The sequence below is a fragment of the Vipera ursinii genome (assembly GCF_947247035.1).
Source record: "Vipera ursinii genome assembly, chromosome: Z".
NCBI lineage: Eukaryota > Metazoa > Chordata > Lepidosauria > Squamata > Viperidae > Vipera > Vipera ursinii.
In genome coordinates, this window is record NC_139517.1 from 122494810 (window position 1) to 122519017 (window position 24208).

The 24208-nt window shown below is 43.8% G+C and overlaps 1 protein-coding gene across 3 annotated transcripts; it reads right to left on the reverse strand.

The window, feature by feature from the left end:
* NUB1 (negative regulator of ubiquitin like proteins 1) lies at positions 1 to 23869 on the reverse strand. 3 transcript variants are annotated; one of them, XM_083377260.1, is made up of 15 exons: positions 23772 to 23869; positions 18784 to 18901; positions 18531 to 18698; positions 13201 to 13259; positions 11177 to 11247; positions 10871 to 11065; positions 8967 to 9055; positions 8709 to 8815; positions 7689 to 7875; positions 7042 to 7149; positions 6670 to 6822; positions 5118 to 5264; positions 4514 to 4606; positions 2535 to 2727; positions 1 to 957 (listed from the first exon to the last, which is right to left on the reverse strand). In XM_083377260.1, exons 2-15 carry the CDS (start codon positions 18898 to 18900, stop codon positions 785 to 787), a joined length of 1860 nt encoding a protein of 619 aa, XP_083233386.1. In that variant the 5' UTR covers position 18901; positions 23772 to 23869; the 3' UTR covers positions 1 to 784. The 3 variants fall into 3 exon arrangements, with proteins under 3 accessions (XP_083233386.1, XP_083233387.1, XP_083233388.1); XM_083377261.1 differs by lacking the exon at positions 23772 to 23869 and having other exon boundaries at positions 18784 to 19083; XM_083377262.1 differs by lacking the exons at positions 18784 to 18901; positions 23772 to 23869 and having other exon boundaries at positions 3 to 957; positions 18536 to 18698.
* Positions 23870 to 24208: the final 339 nt, after the last annotated feature.

Below are 24208 nucleotides of genomic sequence, written 5' to 3' on the forward strand. Positions count from 1 at the left end.
AGAAATTTCAGACATTCTGAGACACATGCACACAGACTCTCTCTCACACACATGTACACACACACTCATTCTTTTCTGCATTTTTCAAGACACTCTTTTGTTCCTGCTAATATTTTCAGCTTTTCCAAACACTGCAGCTGTGATGAATGTTTTTTTTATTGGTTAGTAGTGCATTAGCAAGACTGCTTAGAAAAGGGGTGGTGGTGGTATTCCAATTCCACACCCACAATAGATTTATAACAGTATTAAAAAGGAAAGAAAGATAATCTTCATAAAAACTGCTCTATGCACGAGTCCTTATTTCTAATGAGAAAATATCAAGGCTAAAACTCGTAGGATTATGCTCAAGGGCTGTCCTACTCAGATCATTTGCTGTTGTTTTTTTAAAAAAATTCTATTGCTGTGAAGGGATGCAAAATGGATTTTATTCAAGCTATGATTTAAATAAATCAATTTTACATCAACATATATAGGCTGGTGTTCTACAAAAATATTTCTGTAAATATTTCCGTTCTACAACTGACAATACTGTCCAGTAGTGGCTTTAGATCGTAGTTAAATAGATTTATTTTGCATGCCAATGTTCCAAAACTATGCAGCTAATTAAGGCATCGGGCAAAATATAAGAAAGCGACCTAGTCTTAAGCTCTGGATCGGGACTAAATTAATTCTAGTTAAGTTAGCCGAGTCCTTGAGTTCCATGAGACTTAAAAGCAACCAACTGTCTGATCTAGCCCCAGAGGCCCTGAAATACATAACTTGAGATGCAGCCTCCAAAGTCTGTCTACTTGGAAGGTATTTGCAGGTGTCTTATATAGGACAGGTACTCATTAATGACAACTTCCTCTTCTTCCAAAGTTAAGTCCAAGTAATCTTCTTCATGCTCTGGGATATCCTCTAAGATTTCGCTGACAGCATCAACTTCCATGTCTTCATCCGTGGAAGCCCCAGATGTGCCTACAAATACATGAGAAATAAAACGTTCATGGAAAGCAAAATTTCCGTTCCTGGGCCTTTAATCCAGCCTCTTCCAGGAATAGCTGCTACCACTAGAGGGAATTGGTTGGTGAGAGATTCTGGCATAATTTCTTGCCTCATCTGTGAAATAGTGTGGTTAATTAAACTAGAAAACATTTGCTCAAGATTTAAGACTGTTCCTGGTTTTGATGAAGATCAGTGGGAAGTGAAAATACTGGTAGTCCTCGACTTACAACAGTTTGTTTAGTGACTGTTCAAAGTTACAACGGCACTGGGAAAAGTGTTCTTATGCCCCTTTTTCATACTTATGACCATGGCAGCACCCCAAAGTCATGCGATCAAAATTCAAGACACTTGGCAACTGACATGTATTTATGACTCTTGCAGTGTCCCGGGGTCACGTGATCCCCTTTTGTGACGTTCTGACCAGCAAAGTCAATGGGGGAAGCCAGATTCACTTAAAAGCCGTGTTACTAATTCAACAACTGCAGCGATTCACTTAACAAAAATGGCAAGAAAGTTCGTAAAACAAGGTAAAACTCACTTAACCGTCTCACTTAGCAAGAGAAAGGTTGAGCTCAATTGTGGTCCTAAGTTGAGAACTGCCTGTACACCTGATCCTCAACTTACAACTCTAACAGAGCCCTGCAATTATGGTTGTAGCCGTGATGGCTGTAAAAAGAATCACCAGGTGACTGGACCCAATTTTGCAACCTTTTACGTGGCAGTCGTTAAGTGAACATGAGAATTAAAGTTAACCCACTGCTGGACTGGGCTGAGACTTGCTGGCCCAAAGTCACCCAGTGGACTTTTTCTGTCTAAGGTGACAATACAGTCCACTTTCTAGTATGGTGCCTTAACCACTAGATACAGGGGTAGGCAATCTTGGCTCTTTTATGACTGGTGGACTTCAACTCCCAGAATTCCTGAGCCAACCATGCTGAGGAGAAATGGAGAGGTTTCCAAGCTGAGCCATGCCGGCTCAGGAATTCTGGGAGTTGAAGTCCACGAGTCATAAAAGAGCCAAGGTTGCCTACCCCTGGCCTAGGCCTAGGCCGCTTTATGACTCGTGGACTTCAACTCCCAGAATTCCTGAGCCAGCCATCCTGAGGGGAAAGGGAGAGGTTTCCAAGCTGAGCCATGGTGGCTCAGGAATTCTGGGAGTTGAAGTCCACTAGTCATAAAAGAGCCAAGGTTGCCTACCCCTGGCCTAGGCCGCTTTATGACTGGTGGACTTCAACTCCCAGAATTCCTGAGCCAGCCATCCTGAGGGGAAAGGGAGAGGTTTCCAAGCTGAGCCATGCTGGCTCAGGAATTCTGGGAGTTGAAGTCCACCAGTCATAAAAGAGCCGAGGTTGCCAACCCCTGCGACTAGACCATACTCCCTTCATGTTAAAGTCCAAGTCATCAACAACACGTGACCATAGAAACTCCACAGTTCTTCCATCAAGCCCATCTTCATCTGCTGCATAACATTAAGATCCTTGTCACCTCTCCCGATGCCCTGCCTCAAGGTGTCCTGTGAGCTGCTGTCACCCTGAACGGGGGCCTCTTACCTGCAGAATCGGTAGGGGAATCTTTGGATGAGCTTGATTCGTTGGAAGTAGAGGTGCTGTCTGAAGGGGTCTGTAAATCAGCAGGGAGGGATCCCCCATAATGAAGAAGTGTCTGTATAGCCAGCTGAATGTTGCCTCGGAATATTTTCAGAGCTTGCTCCGCAATGCCAGGGTTAAAGCCCATGTATATCAGCTAGGTGAGAAAAATACATTGAGTCACATTTTAATCTTCTTCTAAGAAATTTAGAGTTAGTATCTTTATCTCAGAAGAGACCTACTTCCTAATATGAGATGAAAGATTAAGAAAGCAGCTTGACCTTGCTTGTCTTCTTGCAGACGTTTCATTATCTTAACTAGGTAACATCATCAGTGCTGATGTTTGACTAGCACTGACGATGTTACCTAGTTAGGGTCATGAAACATCTGCAAGAAAACAAGCAAGCTCAGAGAGCGCCAAGGACTCCTCATTTCAACCCTGAGCTACAAATATCCTCCTTCAATAGAAAGCAGTTCAGAACTTTAGACAGTGATGGAAGTTTTAAAGCTGAACATGAATGCAACAGATTCCAACACGCTTAACACTTTTCTCAAGCACTTCCCAATAGGTAGAATCCCAGATTCTCAGCAATTCCCATCCTGACTGGGGAATTGAAATACATACAGTGCAAGGGATGCCCATATTAGGAAACCCAGCTCTCAGACCTATAGCAATAGCACTTACACTTATATCCACTTCACAGTGCTTTACAGCTCTAAGCGATTTATAGAATTTTTTATTTATTTTTATTTTAATCCCATTTATATCCCACCCTTCTCCGAAGACTCAGGGCGGCTTACAATCTAAGCACAAATCAAATGTGCTTAGCAACAGCCTTCATTCTATGTATAAGCCTGCTTATTAGGGCTTTCGCCCACCCCCCAAGCGGCATTATTACAAAGTCAGCTTATTGCCCCCAACAATCTGGGTCCTCATTTTACCTACCTCGGAAGGATGGAAGGCTGAGTCAACCTTGAGCCTGCTGGGACTCACTCGAACCTGCACTAATTGCAGGCAGCTGGTGTTACTTAAGGAGGCATTAGCCCACTGCTCCACCAAGGCTCCTAAATCAGTATATTACCCCCCCCCCCCAAAATCTGGGTCCTCGTTTTACTGACCTTGGAAGGATGGAAGGCTGCCTCAACATTGAGCTGGTCGGGATCAAACCCCTGGCTATGGGCAGAGTCAGCCTGCAGGACTGCATTCTAACCACTGCCCAGTCTGATTCTTGCACTATGCTAGAGACAATCTGAGGAATCCATAGGTAGTCCTTGCTTATGGACTGCCTCGTTTAATGACTGTTTGGAGCTGTGCTTATAGATAAGAGCCACGCTCTGCAAATGATCTGCTTTAGATAGAATTTTCCAATGCTGACATTCTAAGTCCAAACTAGATGCAGGGTCCTGGTTAGTTTCATGTGCCCCAAATGCAACAGGGAATAGTTTCAGAGGATGCCTGGGCACGAAAACAGCTGGTCAATGTGAACCAATCAGCTGAACCTGGGAGCTGAAAAGAGGAGCCAACAGAGCAAAATCCAAGAATGTTCAGCTATTAAAGGATGCTTTAAAGCACATGAGCAACTGCAATAACTGCAAAAAAACCACGTCAGATTGAACAACAACAAAAAAAATATCACTGGTATCTGATTAAGTTGCAGAGAAGATTGAAATAGTCAAAGTAGGTAAAGCAAAACTTGGTTTCCCCAAACAAGAAACTCTGACTAAAACTAGGACTCTTTGAAGCATTTCTTACAATAGAAGCTCTTCCTGGATTACACTGGGATTTTTTTGAATTGCCAATGGTCCCACATATCCTTACCAAGATGCTCTGAAAACGGGGATGAGTAGCTTGCAGCAAGCTGGAAACCGGAAATAGGTAAGAGCTCAAGAGATGAAGAGAACAGGAAATGCGCAAAAGAACGCAGACTACATTCCCAACTTACCTGTTCAATACTTTGCTGGGTAACCTGAAAGTCATCCCCTGGAGTGAGAGCATCATCATTTGGTAACAGCAATTGGGGGTTATCAAGTATAATCTAGAGCAGAAAATGAGTAATGTAAGAAATTAAACCAAGGAGGGCTATCCCAAGATAGTACATATCGTCTTCAGTTTATAGGTAGTCCTCAGGTTATGACAACTGAGCCAGAGCATCCATCGATAAGCGTTGCAGTCATTAGTGCCCAGTCTTTATAACTTTTTTTTTTTTTGCCACGGCTGTTAAATGAATCCTGTTTCCCCCCCCCCCATTGACTTTGCTTATTGGAAACTCCCTAGGGAAAAAGTCACAAATGGCATCATGTGATTCGGGACACTGCAAACATTGTAAATACGTGTTAGTTGCCAAGCAATCAAATTTTTTATCATGTGACTGTGGGGCTGATGCAACAATAGTAAGTTCAAGGATTGGTTTTAAGTCACCTTTTTGAGTGCTGTGATAACTTTAAATGGTCACTAAACCAATGGTGGTAAGTTGAGGAGGACCTGCCCAAATCAAGCAATGTTTTGACCTAATGAGGACAGAGGTGAGCACCAGGGGTAACCGTTACCTTCACTGCTTCTTCAATGTTGCCTTTTGACTTGTGAAGTGCCTCTCTGGCTGCTCGCTCAGAATAGCCCATACTTTTCAAGGAGTTTATGCCTTCTAACTGCTTTCTCCTTTTTGCCCTCTCCTCCCTCCGTATAAGAGATTTCTCCTGCATGAGAACAACAGTAAAATATCTTTTCACCATTCAGCAATACTGCATTTCCACACATCTTTTCACCATTCAGCAATACTGCATTTCCACACATCTTCTGATCTATAGATCAGTTCTTAACTCTGAATGCATTCCTTCCTTCTTTTTGCTTATGTGCCACGTCATAAAAGTCGTAATCTTAGTGTCACTGTCATCTTCAAGTGACCACACAGATAAGATTTTTTCCCCCTCCCTTTGTCCCTAGCCAGGTCTTTCAACAGTGTACTCATCACTAAATACTGATATTCATGCCACACTGGGCAACTGTTAAATCATCTAAGAGCTTCTTCTCTTAAGAATCTGGACCCCCTCTGTCAAAACAACTATCTCATTTCAGAAGATACGTTGAAATATTTTATAGAATATAATATTACAAAGTTTTGTTTGAGCATTTATGCTTTTATTAAGACTCAGAAACCATATCTCGTTTTAAGATTGGCTGGCTTTCTTACTCTTCCCTATTCACAGGCCTTGAAAGAAGCTTATCCGGGGAAGTGAGATAACCAATAGAATGAATATCTGTAGCTCAGGGTTGAATTGTGATGTCCTTGGTGTTCTCCTGTTTGTTTTCTTGCGGATGTTTGCAAAAAAACCCCAACATCAAGATCAGAAAGCGCCAGATGTCTGCAAGAAAGCAACCAAGATCAGAGAGCACCAAGGATCCTGAAGGGAGATAAGGTGTACTTTCCAAAGATAGTTTATACTTAGATAAATGTATTGTCAGAAAAGTTAAGAGGCCTTGGTAAGGGAGAAAGAGGAAGTTCCTTATACGGAACGATGCTGAGTAGAGAAGTGGGAGACTCAGTAAGGGGCTGTATCTGATTTTAATGTATATTACCTGTGCTGGATGGAGGGGGCATGGTGGCCGGGCACTCACCTAACAGATTTCTGTCACTGCTCTTAGGTAAAGAATAAAGAACTTGATTTCATGCAACTGGTTTTTTGTTTTTTTAATCCCAGCTCAGAACCAAACTTGGTAAGGAATAAATGTTGCAACAGTTAGAAACCACTTATTTGGTGAGAAAATACTGGGCTTCCTTGGCATTTCAGTGCAAATAGAAGAGAAATTGGCTATTTCAGATTTTAAGGCAGCAGAATTCTGATGTAAGGCAATAATACTTGCATGAAACAAAGGGACAAGATCAGTGTTTCTCAGCCTCAGCGGTTTTAAGAGGTGTGGACTTCAACTCCCAGAATTCTGACAGTTGAAGTCCACACATCTTAAAGCCGCTGAGGCAGAGAAACACGTACGCTAGATGCACTAATGTGAAATTTTACTAGCACTGCAGTACTTCCTGCAGAATGCAAAAAACGTTATCCTACTCCATCCTGGTCTGCTACGAAAACTGCTGCCCCGAAATACCTCTCTCCGGTTGGAAATGTGATTGGCAGCGTGCTCCAAATTGCCCTCACAAGCTCGGAGACCTAGGCGAGCCTCCTGCGCAGAGAAACCCAGAAGTAACAAGCTACTGATCTTTTCTGGGTCTATGACCAGCTCTTGAAATAAGCCGTGTGCCTGCAAAGAAAAAAAGGAGAGAAAGAAATGAACAAGAAGATTGAAATACGGAAGAAACCGGCTGGTGTTTAGAGGATCAGTGGGGAAAACATCACGCATTGTAGTATCAATCTGCTACAAATGCCACTGCGTTCGAGGAGGCTTAATCCGTTAATTACACTTGTAGATTTACAATTTTAGGGAAGGATTTTAAACCTTGGTAAGAAGACAAAAACTCACTCTTTGAAGACATTCAGCAGCTTCTTTTTCTCTGCCATTGTGATAATGGCTTATGCCTTCAAGCAGGTAGAGCCTTAAAAATAAAGCTTTCTCTCGGCCAGAGCTCCCCTGAAGAAAAAGACACACTTACAAATGGGTCAACATGCAAGGGAGGTTTCACAACTCACAGCATAACAGACCCAAGTTTACATATTAAAAATCCCCGTTATTTGAGTTAGATGAAGGAAAAGAAATAGAGGCTGAGTCCTAAAGTAACAAGATCTATGCAAGGGTCATCTGCCGACCAATTTGGTTCTTGGGAAACTTTGCAGAATTTAATTAAAAGATTTTAATGGGCACAACCATCAAATGCTTCTGATATTCTGGATTTAAACATTCAGACTTTTAAACGTTTAAATCCTTGGAAGCTTTAGGAGTCAATAGTCTTTCCAGCATATCTTGCCTAATGTTCATTCAATGTAAATGAGGATTATTTATTTTATTTACTAGTAAACGTACATATGCTGCCCATCTCACTATCCAAAGCAACCCTGGGCCGGCTAACAATGTGATAAAAACAGAAATATAAATTCCTTTTTCATACACTTAATATTCATTCAATGGAACTGAGGGGGTGGGGGCTCATGAAGCACAGATGAGCAGCCTACTTTTATGGTGACCAGCCTTTCGTGGTGCTCTCCGTAACACTTTCTGAAACAGTCGTGGGCTGCCACGAGCTTTTTCTCAGCGTCATCAAGGCACTCCAGTTGGCCCAGGTGGAAATAGCACCAGACAATGTCCAGTTGTAGCACCGCATAATTATCCACAGTGGTGAGGAGTTCTGAAGCGCATTCACTGAAAAGCAGAACACATTAGGCACAGGGGTTGCAGAGCTGTTGAAATGCAGGCAGAGTTTTGAGGTCCTAGGGGTGTGTGCAATACCAGTGGTCCTTTGACTTACAGCCATTGCTTTAGCATCCACTTAGTGGCTGTTCAAATTTACAGCAGCCCAAAAAAATGCGATTTACAGCCAGTGATCCCAATTGTAACTATCGCAGCATCCCCACGGTCACATGATCAAAATGCAGTTGCTTGGCCACCGGCATGTTTATGACGACTTGCGGTGCCACAGGGTCACGTGATCACCATTTGTGACCTTCCAAGCCAGCTTCTGACAAGCAAAGTCAATGGGGAACCCGGCTTTGCTTAATGAACACGTGATTCACTTAACGACTGCCATGAATTGCTTTACAACTGTGGCAGAGAATGTAAGAATGGGTGTGACTTGATTTTAACCGCCTTGCTTAGCAAGATAAATTTGGATCCCAACTGTGATAAGCTGTCACGTCACTGTGGAGGAGAGGGGACATGGGAAGCTGTAGCTTTTGTAACCTGGAACGGTCGTTAGGTAAATTGGCTGTAAATTGAGGACTACTCGTACTGTGTTGCCACATTCTGGGATTGTTGATCAGTGACAATGTTGCCAATAAAGCTGAGATCCAGGCTAGCTTTTAAAGCTGCCATGCTTCATTCTACTGTTGTGGACAAAGCACATTTGGAAATGACAGGGACAGAAACGAAATGTTTTTGGCCCACTTTAACAAGTACTCAAAATTGCTAGGTGAAGCACTATAATTAGTGCTGAAAGATGCTATGCAAAAGGAAAGTGAGATATTTTTTTTTTTTACCAAAAGTGTTTATCTGCATCCAACAGGTATGGCAATGCCACAGCATATTCTTTTTTCTTCAGCAAAGCTCGGCCCTTTTCATGGTACCCCATAGCTATTAAAAGAGCCTGCAAAAAAAAAAGAGGTGAAGAAAACTTTTACTCACAATAAAGCTTAACAATGAAATTGCTTTTCAAATAAAACACCCTTGGCTACCAAGCAGGGTGAGGGAGAGGCACAGGCAGAAGAGAACACAACTTTTGTAGAGTTCATACTTACTTTTTTGGCCTGTGGAGGAATCTGGATAGTTCTTCCAGTCTGGTTTGCTATGTCTAGGTAAGGTGTGGTGTCTGAGTCTAAAGAATCTTCTGTAACAAGAGCATGCACGTAAAAAATCCGACACCTTTCAATACACTTGACATATTCAAATAAATAAAAGGTGAACAACCTACATTTTGAGGGCCATACAGCCCTTCCCCCAAGGTTTGAACGTGGGTGCTGGAGATCCTCCAACATTATCATCGAAGTTTAATGTGACAGAAAGGATACTGATTGTACAAGCACCATATTTTTATTGAAAATGGTATGAAAATCTTATTTAACTTCTGTCTTGGGAGGCTTGTGCCAGCAAGCTGCTCAAAGGGATAGAGTGGCCACCAGCCTGATAACAGATGGGCAGTCACATTAAGTAAATGGGGACCAACAGTTCCTTGATATGCCTATAAAACTAGGACCACAATGACCGATCAAATCCCCTCACTCTCTATTCACAGGCATTTCATTTCAGCTGAACTCTCCACTCTCAGCCATACAGATTGACATGTTGACTCTGGATCAGTCACTTTCTCTCAGCCTAAACTGCCTGCCTGAGTTGCTTCTTGTAGGAAAAAAAATAGGTCTGGCACTGACCTTAAACAGAAGCACCTGTCAAATGTCTACCACTGCTAGCTACTACTAAATTGCAAAATAAATATAAGAAGATTGGGTCAAGGGGAAGAGCAAGAAAATCACGGCTGGGTGGAGTTGACAAGATCCGTAAAAGAGGCTGGTGAGAAATTTAAAAGGAAAGAAGGGGGCATGCAAAATGTTGGAAGATCTGAAGGAAAGAATGGCTCGCAAGGACAGAAAGTTAAGGATGCGATGGAAGCCACATTACTTTCCGAGCATTCAGACAAAGTTGATATAAATTTAATTTAATTTAATTTAATTTAATTTAATAATATTTCTATACCGCCCTTCTCCCTGAGGACTCAGGGCGGTTCACAGGGCAAGAGTAAAATACAAAATACAAATATTAAAAGGAAATTAAATAATTGCCCAATTTTAAAACAATTGATATATAATTATAAAACCCCAAAGATAAAATTAAGAATACAAAAATAAAAAAACCCCACCAATCCCCATCAGGCTAATTAAATTCCACTATACAGGTTGTCCTCAAGTTACAACTGTAATGGAGCCTGCCCATCGTGACTGCAATGTGTGACCATCATTAAGTGACCTTTTTTTTGTAGCAGTCATTAGGTGAACACCAAGCTGTTAAATGATTCAATGGTTCGCCCTGGGCCAGTTCTGCTGAAAAGCGACAGCAAAACGGGATGCTGCAAAGGCACCCAAAGTGCAATCACTGACCGTGTGGGGGGTGGGAAGCAACCATTAGGACTTTGAGTCTCGTCAATAAGTACCCCCCAGGTAGGTACGTTGGAACTTTACATGGTTACTAGGAGACCAGTCATCAGTCAAGGACTATTTGCAATTCCCTTTCTGATCTGGTCTTTTTAATTTCCTGGGCTTATTATTTCATACTCTCTTTTTGCACTTTGTGTAATGTTGCTTACTATTTATTTATTTATTTATTTATTTATTTATTTATTTAAATTTTTATACCGCCCTATTCCCGAAGGACTCAGGGCAGTTTACAGGGCAACATAAAATATGATATAAAAATAGTATAAATTAAAATAGATTAAATTACACAAGCCCAACAATTAAAACAATATTAAAAGCTAAAACCCCTTCAGTCCAGGCCTGATAGATCAAAAAACCAAGTTTTCAGATCCCGGCAAAATGTACGCAGATCGTAACTATGACCTGATAATAGGTGCGCGCTCTCTCTCTCTCTCTCCGCGCAAGTGCGCATTCTACTCTTAGTAGTGTGGGATTTAAGCAAAAAGTTCCTTTACCTCTTTCAGCAAGTATTTCTAATCCCCTTTTCGTCCTCTGCCTCCTTTGCTTGATCTCTTTCTTCTTCAAGGCCTCTTCTTCGTACTGTATCTCTTCTTCCCGGATTTTTCTTCTGGTTTCTTCTTCACTCAACTTCAGCTCAAGCACCATCACTTTGACATTGTGAGTGACTCCCTGCTCTTCCAATGTCTTGCCTGAAAAACGGAAGCTGATGGATGTGCCAGCCAAAATCCTTCTGAAGGAGAAGCTTCAGTAGAGAGCCGAATAAACTATTCCGCAAATGCGTTTAAACACAAGATACATACCTAATTCCAGTTGCTTCTTGTTTATAATTACTTTAATGCAGTTTTCTTCAAATCCGTATGCCTGTGCTATTCTGGGAAGAAAAACAATAGCTAGTAAAAGCAATTCAGCTTCAAGATTATACAACTATGTACCTTTTGGGGGGGAAAAACACTAACTTTGCAAAGTTATCTTACATCAATTGCTTCTTATTTATAATTACTTTAATGCAGTCTTCTTCAAATCTGTATGTCTGCTATTCTGGGAAGAAGTACAGTAGTTAGGCAAAGCAATTCAGCTTCAGGATTATACTGGTATGTACTTTTGGAGGAAACCCCCCCCCCAATTTTTCAAAATTATATCGGTTGCTTCTCATTTATAATTACTTTAATGCAGCTAGTAAAAGCAATTCAGCTTCGTAATTATACAGCTATGTGCTTTTTGAAAAAGCTAATTTTTCAAAATTATTTTAATACATCATGATAGCAACCAAAGAGCACCATTTTACAATCTTGATAATATCAAGTAGAAATCCTTTCTATTTCTGAAAGGATAAAATAACGATATAAAGGATGAGGCAGAGCAACAGATGAGCCAGACTGTTCCTCTTTAATGACACACTCCAAGTCCACACCAAGGAATTCACTGCTTCGAGATAAACATTTTTTAAAATAAACAGTATATTTTAGTGGTATATCTTTTCATAATACTATATTGACAGATAGTCCTTGACCATTAAGACCATTTGTTTAACAACAATTCAAAGTTTCCGCAGTTTCAGAAAAAGATATTTCTGACCTCTCTTCTTACTTATGGCCATCACACTAACCCCCTCCCCAATGATGCAATTGTGACGCACTTAACAACTGCCTCACATGTATAACCGGTTACAGCATCCTGTGGTCACATGATTGCAATTTGTGACATTCTGGCCGTGGGATGCTGTAGAACACAGTGACCTACAGTGGAAATTCCAGTCGCAGTGGTGTTCGTAAGATGAAGACTCTCTATACTCTGAAAATCTACTTCTATGTTCAAACTGAGGAACTGGTAAAATAGATAACCTTTATTGTCATTTTTTTTCTGTGGGCACAACGGCACACATTAAAAATGAAATTTAGTTGCTTCCTCTCAAAGTGTACACATACATAACACATTTAAAACATACTAAATACAACATATTTATATAGACCTACACCCTTACAAATAAGTAACATACAGTATATTCAATATTAAGCACTGTCCCTCTCGAATACATAATGGAAGGAGGAAGTTTTAGAGTTCACAAGGTTGATACTGAATGAACAAAACTGTGACTGAATCTGGATGTTAAGCCCCCTCCTCCCAGATGGTAACAAGGAAAACAGGTTGTGAAGAGGATGAGTAGCGTCCGAGTTAATCTTGAACACCCTGCTCAAGCGACGCTTCTGTGCTACGTCCTGGATGGGAGGGAGGGCCTGCCAATGATCTTTTCAGCCTTCCTCACCACTCTCTGCACCGCCTTCCTGTCTGAAGCAGTGCTTTTATGTTTATACCTTTCTGAGAATGAATATATGCAAATGATCTGTATGGCATGCGTAAAGGTAAAGGTTCCCCCGCACATGCGTGCTAGTCGTTTCCGACTCTAGGGGCTGGTGCTCATCTCCTATTTCAAAGCCGAAGAGCCAGCGCTTGTCCGAGGACATCTCCGTGGTCATGTGGCCGGCATGACTAGACGCCAAAGGCGCACGGAACGCTGTTACCTTCCCACCGTACTGGTCCCTATTTTTCTACTTGCATTTTTACGTGCTTTCGAACTGCTAGGTTGGCAGAAGCTGGGACGAGTAACAGGCGCTCACTCTGTTACGCGGCACTCGGGATTCGACCTGCCAAACTGCCGACCTTCTGATCGACAAGCTCAGCGTCCTAACCCACTGAGCCACTGCGTCCCTTTGAGCCACCGCGTCCCTTATGGCATGCATGCTCTGATATAATTGTAGCATGCAGTTACATAAAATAAACTGCAGAGCCTTTTAGCAAAGCACCTAGGTGAATGGTAGATACTTACTGGGATCGCAGCTCTTTGCCTGTGATTACCAGTTTGGTTTCCAGTATATTCTTTTGCATCTAGGAAAAACAGAAAATATTGATTCATTTAAAGGTGGTATAAAAGATTTGCAATGTTCAAGCACGTCGGCCTTATTTACAGAGCAGCAGTGCTCTAATTAAAAATTCAGCATTTTCATTTTGAATGGCAGCTCAGCAGCATTCTTTAACGTACATTTGTTTTCATTCCACTCCTTCCTAACTTTTTTCATTTCTTTTCTTTCCAATTTACATGCATTAGTAAACAGAGCAAATGGAAAACTTAATATTCAGTCTAGTCCAGGGTTAGGCAACCTTGGCTCTTTTATGACTCGTGGACTTCAACTCCCAGACTTCCTGAGCCAGCATGGCTCAGCTTGGAAACCTCTCCCTTTCCCCTCAGCGTGGCTGGCTCGGGAATTCTGGGAGTTGAAGTCCACGAGTCACAAAAGAGCCGAGGTTGCCTACCCCCGGTCTAGTCCTATATGTATGTATGTATGTATGTATGTATGTATGTATGTATATGTACGTATGTATGTGTGTGTGTATATATATATAGATGTGTGTGTGTGTGTGTGTGTGTGTGTGTGTATATATATACACACACACACACGGCAGAGGAGGAAAAAATGTGAAGAGAAAGAAAAAAAACTGCAGTTAACGATGCAAACATCAATTTTAAAATTAATGACAGCAATTATCTTTATGGAACCTGAAAGAAAATGAGGAGAAAAAGAATTTGGCAAAACAAATATATACACAGACGTTCACCTGCAGTTTGTTCCCAATATTGGTTCCACTAAAGTACAAGAAGCATCAATTTCAAGTAAGTGTAGGTCCTTTGTCTTTAAGATTTCAATACTGATAATCCTTGGCTTATGACCACAGTTGTGACCAAAATTTCTGTTGCTAAGCAAGGAAGGTGTTAATTGAGGCACACCCATTTTTATAATCTTATTTGCCAGGACTGTTAAATGAATTGCTGCAGTTGTGAAGCTAATCCGGTTCCCCATTGACTTTGCTTGTTGGAAGCCAGCTGGGAAGGTCGCCAATGGCGACCAAGTTGACTCTGAGATGCCACAACTGTTTGTAAATACATGCCAGTTGCCGAGTTTCCATCCTCTGATTGTAAAGATGCTATGACTTGTTCAACTGCAAGGACCGGGCAGGTCACTATTTGCAGTGCTGGTGTAAATTCAAATGGTCACTAAACTAGTGATTGTAAGAAGACATTAACTATAGTACAGCTGGATACAGGAATCAGTTTATTTAAACTCTAGAAAGACTCTAGAAAGAGTGCAGAGAAGAGCAACAAAGATGATCAGGGACTGGAGGCTAAAACATATAAGGAACAGTTGCTGGAATTGGGTATGTCTAGTTTAATGAAGAGAAGGGTGAGGGGTGGCATGATAGCAGTGTTCCAGTATTTGAGGGGCTGCCACAAAGAAGAGGGAGTCAAGCTATTCTCCAAAGCACCTGAAAGCAGGAGAAGAAGCAACGGATGGAAACTAGTCAAGGAGAGAAGCAACCTAGAACTAAGGAGAAACTTCCTGACAGTGAGGACAATTAACCAGTGGAACTACCTGCCTCCAGAAGCGCTGAATGCTCCAACACTGGAGGTTTTTAAGAAGAGACTGGACAGCCATTTGTCCGAAATGGTATAGGGTTTCCTACCTCAGCAGAGGGTTGGACTAGATGATCCCCAAGGTCCCTTCCAACTACTACTACTACTACTACTACTACTACTACTACTACTACTACTATTATTATTATTATTATTAATTTTTTTAGTGTAGGGCATGCTATACAGGGACTTACAATGTACATATTAATGTTTCACCTAGATTAGAAAACACAATAAATATTTACAAAAAGTGTAAAAGGGTCTATATTCAGATACCAATGTCTAGGCCATCAAACACTGAAGCGCAGCATTGTTTATAGCAGGGGTCGGCAACCTAAAAAAGAAAAAGAGCCACTGGGAACCGGTTCCATCACAAATTAAAAAAAGAGGGAGCCGCGTGCGTGTGTCCATGCACGCGCATGCGCAAAAAGGTTTTTTGCGCATGCGCGGACGCACGCGGCTGCCATTTTTTAAAAAATGAGATGGAACCGGTTCCCGGTTGCCCGATGGCGACGGCCCGTCTGCAAAGCTGCCGCTTTCGGCAGCTTTGCAGACGGGCCGTGGCAGCTTCCGCAAAGAGCGGCGCCCCTGCCCATTCCGAGAGGTGCGCGCGCACCTCTCCGAACGACCGGAGGTGCGCGCGTACCTCCGCGTGAATGGGCAGCGGTGCCGCTCTTTCAGGAAGCCCGCCGCGGCCCGTCTGTGAAGCTGCCGAAAGCGGCAGCTTAGCAAACGGGCTGCGGCAGCTTCCGCAAAGAGCGGCGCCCCTGCCCATTCCGAGAGGTGCGCGCGCACCTCTCCGAACGACCGGAGGTGCGCGCGTACCTCCGCGCGAATGGGCAGCGGTGCCGCTCTTTCAGGAAGCCCGCCGCGGCCCGTCTGTGAAGCTGCCGAAAGCGGCAGCTTAGCAAACGGGCTGCGGCAGCTTCCGCAAAGAGCGGCGCCCCTGCCCATTCCGAGAGGTGCGCGCGCACCTCTCCGAACGACCGGAGTTGCGCGCGCACCTCCCCAAACCTTTGGGGAGGTGCGCGCGTACCTCCGTGCGAACGGGCAGCGGCGCCGCTCTTTCAGGAAGCTGCCGAAAGCGAAGGGGCAGCGGCGCCGCTCTTTCAGGAAGCTGCCGAAAGCGGCAGCTTCCTGAAAGAGCGGCACCGCTGCCCGTTCGCGCGGAGGTACGCGCGCACCTCCCCAAAGGTTTGGGGAGGTGCGCGCGCACCTCCGGTCGTTCGGAGAGGTGCGCGCGCACCTCTCGGAATGGGCAGGGGCGCCGCTCTTTGCGGAAGCTGCCGCGGCCCGTCTGCAAAGCTGCCGCTTTCGGCAGCTTCACAGACGGGCCGCGGCGGGCTTCCTGAAAGAGCGGCACCGCTGCCCATTCGCGCGGAGGTACGCGCGCACCTCTCCAAAGGTTTGGGGAGGTGCGCGCGCACCTCCGCCCATTCGGGGAAGTGCGCGTGCACCTCTCCAAACGGGCGGTGCCACTCTCCATTTGGAGAGGTGCGCGCGCACCACTGCCCGTTGGAAGAGGTGCGCGCGCACCGGGCGGCTGGGAGCCGCAAGAGACGGCTCAAAGAGCCGCATGCGGCTCCGGAGCCGCAGGTTGCCGACCTGTGGTTTATAGGAAAGAAGAAAATAAGATACTGGATTGGTATATGCCCTCATTTTATAGCCAATCAAGATGTGATCTACAGTTTGATGTGGGATCCCATAGTCCCACTGAGGGGAGGATACCATGCCCCATTTATAGAGAGAGTCCTGGCAGACACTGTATCAGGTGCAAATCCTATTCAGGATTGTCCATTATTGGTGTGTAGTTCAAAGCCTGGCCCCTTTCACGTGGTGTCATTCATATATCTTTCTATATGCAACAGTATTAGGATCGAATGGAAGAGGTGAGGAATCTATTGATCAAGAGATGCAATAGTAAAAAGGGATCTAAGGACAGCATTTCCCTTTCAGGGGGTACTAAAGCAGCTCTAGTTTTCCAGCAGTAACAGCAGTAGCAACAGAGTATTCGAATTATTGCTACGTGCACCATCATATTGCCCTGACTAAAAAAGCACTTGGACTGTTTTCCTGCCATCGTAAGCACCGGAATCTTTTTATAGACAGAGTTTTTAATGAAACACTGAAATAAATGTAGGCCACAAGAGAACAGTGAAGATAGCAGCATGCTTTATTCCCACTAAATGAGCATTCTTTTTCATGGTGAAGGTTTCAGTCCTAGCCAGAGATTGTTGAAAAATACATTTCATTGCTTTTATTCAATAATTTCACCTGGAGCTACTTTCCCCTAATCAGTTGCCTTTTACAACCCTACGAGGATTAGCTAGGTTTTATTACTGTTTCCACAACATGTTTGTCTATTATTACCTTAATCACCGCTGAGACAGTTGACTAAGTTTTACAGTAAACAGAATCGCATCAGCTGGGTTTGCATAACACACATTAGGCTAAAATGTAGACAGGCGTTTTCTGGCTCAACGTGTAGTGAGAACAGCACTAATATTTTCTCTTGGGAATTTGCCTCTTCTGGGGTTATGAAAGAAAGTCTACCCTACTCTCTTTTACATAAAAAACCCCCCTAAATAGTCTCATTTTCTGGAGAAGGCTCTGGTGGTGGAAGGAAAGAGATGGCCAGTAGAAAGATGACTGGAGTCAAGTTACCGTAGCAAAGGGAGTGACGTTGGAAGAGCTGAAGAACCAGGATGAGAAGAGGTCTTCCTGGGAAGTGTTATATTGCTGCTAGGCAACACTAAGTTGATAGCATATCAACCAATTAATGCAAAGTTCCCCCTCTCTTGCAAAGTCTATAATGCTGGGATAGAAGGAAGGAAAGAGAAGATAAAGAAGATCAACAGCCAGGTGGATGCACTCAGTTAGAGTGGCGATGGGGATACTGTTGGAAGAGCTGAAGGACCAGGAAGGACTCCGTTGGAAGAGCTGAAGGACTGATCGTCCAAGAGAAGAATAAGAATAGAATAGAGCTAGACGGGACCTTGGAGGTCTTCTAGTCCAGCTGCCTGCTCAGGCAGGAGGACCTATACCATCTCAGATTGGTGATTGTCTAGTCTCTTCTTGAAAACCTCCAGTGATGGAGCCCCCACGATTTCTAGAGGCAAGCTGTTCCACTGGTTGAGTGTCCTCACTGTCAGGAACTTTCTCCTTAATTCCAGGTTGCTTCTCTCCTTGATCAGCTGCCAACCGTTGTTTCTCATCCTTCCCCCTGGTGAACACCCTGACCCCCTCTTCTTTGTGGCAGCCCCTCAGATACTACTAAGAATCAACAGTTGCCTAATGATACGTAACCAGTCAACCTTCTCACTTATTTGTCTGTATGCCAATGAAATATAGGTAGTCAAGTTATGATGATAATGCAGCCTACCCAATTTTACACTTTTTACGATGGTCGTTACATGAACATAGTGACCGAGAGTGAATCTATTGCTTGTTATGGGTGTGGTTTGCCAAAAACTTCAAGTGCTGATTTTGAGCAAAACTGTCGTAAAACATGGGTATATACCCAAGGGTGAGGATACGACCATCAGAACTCATACGTTTGCAGGTCGTAACTTTGAATGGTAGCTAAGAAACCAGCCGTAGGTTGAAGACTACCTGTACTATCGTTCAATATTTGACAAAAACGCACACTTGACAGATGTTTCTTCAGATAACATGACACAGCTGCTTACTTTACCCATCCTTGAAGGTAAGGCTACTTCGAGTGTCGCCACGCCCGTCGCCTTATAAGCTTCGTTTCCCATTCCTCGCTCGACAGCTTTGCAACGTATTTCTTCCAGAAGAGCTTCTATTTCATTGTCATTGTAATTTAGCCTGGCTGAATACTGCCGAGTGAGGTCCTAGGACAATAAAAATGAATCTGTTAAGAATACAAAAAGTCATTAAAACGCATGACATAACAGGAGCGACAACGTGCTACCTTACCTTCAGCTCCTCTCCCGCTTCTTTGTTGCTATTGGTATATGGAGGCTTCCATAGCTGAATTTTGTCTTCACGCAAATAGTTTTTCAGCTTTGCTGCAAGATATTTGTTCTGTGCCATCCTGGCATTAAAAAAACAAAACAAAAGGAAAACATTAATCTTGGTGTGAACCTAGTACAGACATGTCAAACACAAGGCCCGGGGGCCGGATCCGGCCCACGAAGTGGTTTCATGTGGCCCGTGAAGCCATCCTGGAAACAGTGAGGGAACGGCCCCCACTGCCTTGGCCCTGGCCCAGAGACCCTCCTTCTGCCAGAGACCCCCAGATCTGTCCCACTCCTGCCCAGGCCCCCATAGGCACCCTTGATGCGAACGATATAGAGCTGGCCACGCCCACCCAGTAGGCCATACACACTCTAGCTACGCCCACCCTGGCCACACCCACCCGGCCCCCTGAGGGCAACCGCAATGCTGATACGGCCCTCAATGAAATTGAGTTTGACACCCCTGACCTAGTACATGTATAGGTAGTCCTCCACTTACAACCACTCTAGCAATTTTTTGAAGATACCATGGTACTGAAAAAGTGACTCAACCTGGTCCTTGCACAAAGGACTGTTGCAGCATCCCGCTGGTTATGTGATTAAAATTCTGGTGCATGGAAATTGGCCTGCATTTCTAATACCTGTAGCATCTATTTGCATAATTTACAACCTTCCCAAAAAGCTTTCGACCAGCAAAATCAATGAGGGAAAACAGATTTGCTTAACAACCATGTGATTCACTTAACAATTGTGGCAAAAGTCCCAGAAAGTCAGGTGCGGTTCTGTTGCTTCGCTTAGCAACAGAGATTCTGGTCCCAATTGTGGTTGTAAGACGAGGACTATTTTATAACATTTCTATCAAGGGAATATTCATTCCATTATATTTACTTTTACAGATGTACATAAAAGTTTCCAAAAACCTCTTGGGGGAATCCGAATAATTCAAAACCACTATCTTGTGTCTTCTGCTTCAAGCTGAGCAAAAGAAGTTTACTTTTACGTGGAAGTTCATACACTGCAGAGAACTGTAAAAATCCTCCTGGCATCTCGCCATCCTGACCCACAGACTTTCCTCTCAGAAGATAAAATAGAGGAAGTTGAGTAACAAGCAGCCTGTCAATTTGAAACAGGTTGGTGAATAATGTATTATGTGTTTTTTTTAATTTGCTCATGGAGTTGTCTTCCTTTCTCAAGGCAATTCTTCCAAGGAGCAACTGGCAGGCTACAATAATAAAACCTCACCCACTGAAAGAATCTAATGTACCTGCTTTTAACTTGTGTCCACTGGTGCACAATCCAAGTGTAAAGAATTCAGGCTTTCCATAAGATGACACATTTTTATTCTAGCTTAATCAAACTAAAATCTTAGTGAAATTTTATGAAGCTAGCTTAGATATATAAAGCTTGTAACTCAACTGGAATTTCAATTACCGTATTTATCAGCGTATAACACGCACTTTTTCTTCCTGAAAATAGGGGGCAAATGATGTGTGCGTGTTATACGCCGATATAATGTTAATGACCCATAGTTATTTATTTGAAATTTAAGTTTTTTTCCTGAAATTTCCTTTTTAAAATGAGGTGCGTGTTATACGCCGGTGCGTGTTATACGCCGATAAATACGGTAGTTTTAGTGCCCTGGAGTCCGTTTTTGACTCCTGGTGACTGCCCGGATATGTCCCTGCAGTTTTTTTTCCTTGGAAATGTTTTTGGAAGTTGTTTGCCTTACTCCTTTCTAGTGCTGAGAGAGAGGAACTGGCCCAAGGTCATCCAACTGGCTTTGTGGGACTAAAAGTCACACTTCCTGGCTTCAAGCACTGATGGCTGAGGAATTCTGGGAGTTGGAAGTTCACGCATCTTAAAGCCGCCAAGGTTGTAAAACCATGCACTACCCCAAATTCTCTAGAATGAAATACTGGAATAATGCTATATTTATCAAATATGCTTTTGTACGTTTCATTGTATTTTGATTTGCAGAATCAACAGGTGACACTTTGCAATGCCAAAGTCCAGGAAGGCAGCCCCCAAATGCCTGGAGATTCAAAAATAGTTAAAAGCCAAACAACAGAAATTTTATGAGCAAATCTTCAAGCCATTCCCTCCCCCCCCCCCAGAAAAATCCAGTCCTCATGAAAAGAATCTGTTTGAGGACTGCAGCTGTCACTATGACTCTGCCATTTCTGGTCTTCTCTATTTTACTCTCTGCCAATGATCCCAGTGTGATCCAAGCGGACGCCACGTTTTACAGATGTAGCCAATAAAGCCCGCCAACATTTCTGTTGCTTTGGAGTTGGGACACGAGAAGGAAGCCAGAGAAAAGCAGTGACTAGTCCTTTTGCAGAGACTCTCCCAATCACCATATGGAAAAGCAGAAGGTCTTAGCTTAGCTTCCCTTCGTGTTACCCATTCCGCCAACTCTAGGATCCTCGTGCCCAGCTTTGCAATTATTCTTTCGGCCAGATCAGGAAATGGGAAAGCATCCCTCAAACTAGGAAGACATCCCAAGCAAGCAGCTGGCTGAGGAAAGGAAGGAAGACATCTTAAAGGGCAAACTTAATGGAAGGAGAACAAGAAAAAGATATGGAGACTGGTTTTTGGAATTCTTTCCAACTCTTAATAGCAGCTCTATTCTGGACCTTGTGACTGGAAGGGAGAAGCAGAGGCAGGAGGCTTAGCAGACCATAATTATCATCATCACCATCGTCATCAATAATTCTAATGATTGGAGACAGTTATTTGTTCCAGTGGTTTTTCAATTATTTTAAGACAGAATATTGGAGCTTAGAGGATAATAGGTTTTTTTTCCCCCTTTTCCACACTTATGCTCTCTCTGGCCTACTTCCCCCTTACACAAGGAAACCTATGTTATTTTACTATTGTTTTGGCATCTTAAAACAATAATCTCTGGGTGAGATTTAAGGTGCTGGTTCTTACCTTTAAAGCCCTACATGGCTTAGGCCCGGGATACTTGCAGGACCATCTGCTGCCGGGAACGAATTCCCATCGTCCAGTACGCTCACACAGAGAGGGCCTCCTCAGGGTGCCGTCGGCCAGACAATGTCGGCTGGCGACCCCCAGGGGGAGGGCCTTCTCTGTGGGAGCACCAGCCCTGTGGAACCAGGTCCCCCCTGACCTTCGGATGGCCCAAGATCTCCAGTCCTTTCACCGCGGCCTCAAAACACTCCTTTTCCACCTGGCTGACCTGGACTGACAGGGATTTTAATTATGTTTACAATTTTAACTCTAATCTTTAATTTATTTCAATTTTTAATTTTAATTTACTATACAGAGACCTTTAAGTTTTGTTGTTGTTAGCCGCCCTGAGTCCCTTGGGAGATAGGGCGGGATATAAATCCCATAAATAAATAAATAAATAAATAAATAAATAAATAAATAAATAAATAAATAAATAAATAAATAAATAAATCTTAATCATTTCCAGACAACAAATGAATACAGGTAGACCTTGACTTATGATCACAATTGAGCCCAAAGTTTCCGATGTTAAGTGAGACATTAGTTGAGCGAGTTTTTCCCCTTTTTACAGCATTCCTTGCCACAGTTATAAGTGAATTACTGTAGTTGCTAAGTTGGTAACGCAGATGTTAAGGGAATCTGGCTTCCCCATTGACTTTACTTGTCAGAAAGTTGCAAAAGGGGATCACAACTGTCCTAAAAACACAATTGTCATAAATACGAGTCAGTTGACAAAAGTCTGAATTTTGATCATGTGGTCATAAGTCACTTTTTTCAGTGCCTCTGTAACTTCCAATGATTACTAAATGAACTATTGTAAGCTGAAGACTACCTGTAGAGTGTTTAACCCTCTGGACTGCAACACAACACAATATTATTTACTAGTTTTTTTCTCCAACTTAACAAAGGTTATGCTGGGGGTTCTGTTTTTTTTATTGTTTTACAATATCCTCAATGCTCTAATACATGGTAATGCCAGGAAAAAAGACCAAGCAAAAAAGAGTTTGTTGTATGATGGGCAACTATATAAATGTTTAAAATATATTTAATACATAAATATTATTTGGTTTGATTACTTAAGATGTTTTGGAAGGTTTTAGTTTGTTTGCTACAATTATGCCATGAGCTTTTAGCAGAATGACTGAAAATTATATTGTATGGTTTGTTTATGCAAGTTGAGGATCTAGGGGGGGGAGAAACAAGTGACAAAAATGTATTAAGGCAGTGCTTCTCAACCTCAGAAACTTTTAAGGTACGTGGACTTCAACTCCCAGCATGCCCCAGCCAGGATGAGCTGGCTGGGGGATGCTGGGAGTTGAAGTCCACGCATGTCAAAGCACTGTATCAAGGCAGGGGAATTCTGGGAGTTGAAGTCCACAAGTCATAAAAGGACCAAGTATGAAGTCATTAAGGCATCACAACGCAGCCACCTCTCCTACACCTGCGTAGGGAGGCTGACCAGAAATTGGTCCTGAGGGCAATGCAAGTACCAAGAGGGCGGAGCTTGGCCTCACGATATCACGGCGCAAGGGCGGAGCTTGCATTTGCGACGTCACAGCGCAAAGGAACGACGCTCGCGTCGTGACGTCACAGCGCAAAGCTCTCGTGGTGACGTCACAACACCCATTTCCTTATTTTAGTGCGGTACCTTTGGGGGACGGGATGTAGAGATGCCTACGTCTAACTCCCAACACCTGAGCAAGATGACAGGTCTTGAAGCCCAGCTCGCCTGGAGGCTCAGGTGAGGCTAAGAAGGACTCGTCTGAGGTAAAACCAGGAAGATGAGCGGGACTACACTCCCTCAGGGGACTACGCCCCCACCCACCCCCCAGGATCCCCCTCTCCCGTCGATAAGAGGCCGGCCCTGGGCGATCCCCATCAGCGGCTGCTGCCCGGTCCTGAGCGAGGAGGAAGACGGAGCCCCAACCGCCCCAGCCTGTCGCCCGCGGGCGTCCCCCCCCCACCTCTCACCTTCGCGTGCTCCTCTTCGTCGCCGGCGCGCGCGGCCCTGGACTGGCGAGGGGAGAACTTGGAATGGCTCGCGCAGGACGTCAGAAACGAAAGCGAGAGAACGCTCCTGCGCTGACGGGGGAACTCCGCCCGGCCGAGAGGGGCGGAGCAAGGAGCGAGCACACGTGACCGGCGGCCTGGCGACCTCCCGCCGCCATTTTGGCGTCCGTCGTCCAAAAGTCAGAGTGGGCATGCGTGAGTGAGTGAGAGAGAGAGAGAGAGAGAGAGAGAGAGAGAGAGAGAGAGAGAGAGGGGTGGGGCGGGCCTGGCTTTCTGACTCCTCCTCTCTTCATCCCCCCGCCGCTGACGATGCCGAAAGCTTCCTTTCTCCAGTAGAGAAGCCGGACGATTTGCAGACGGCTGTGGCCCTCTAGTGGCTCCTTTGGACAGTGCAGTCC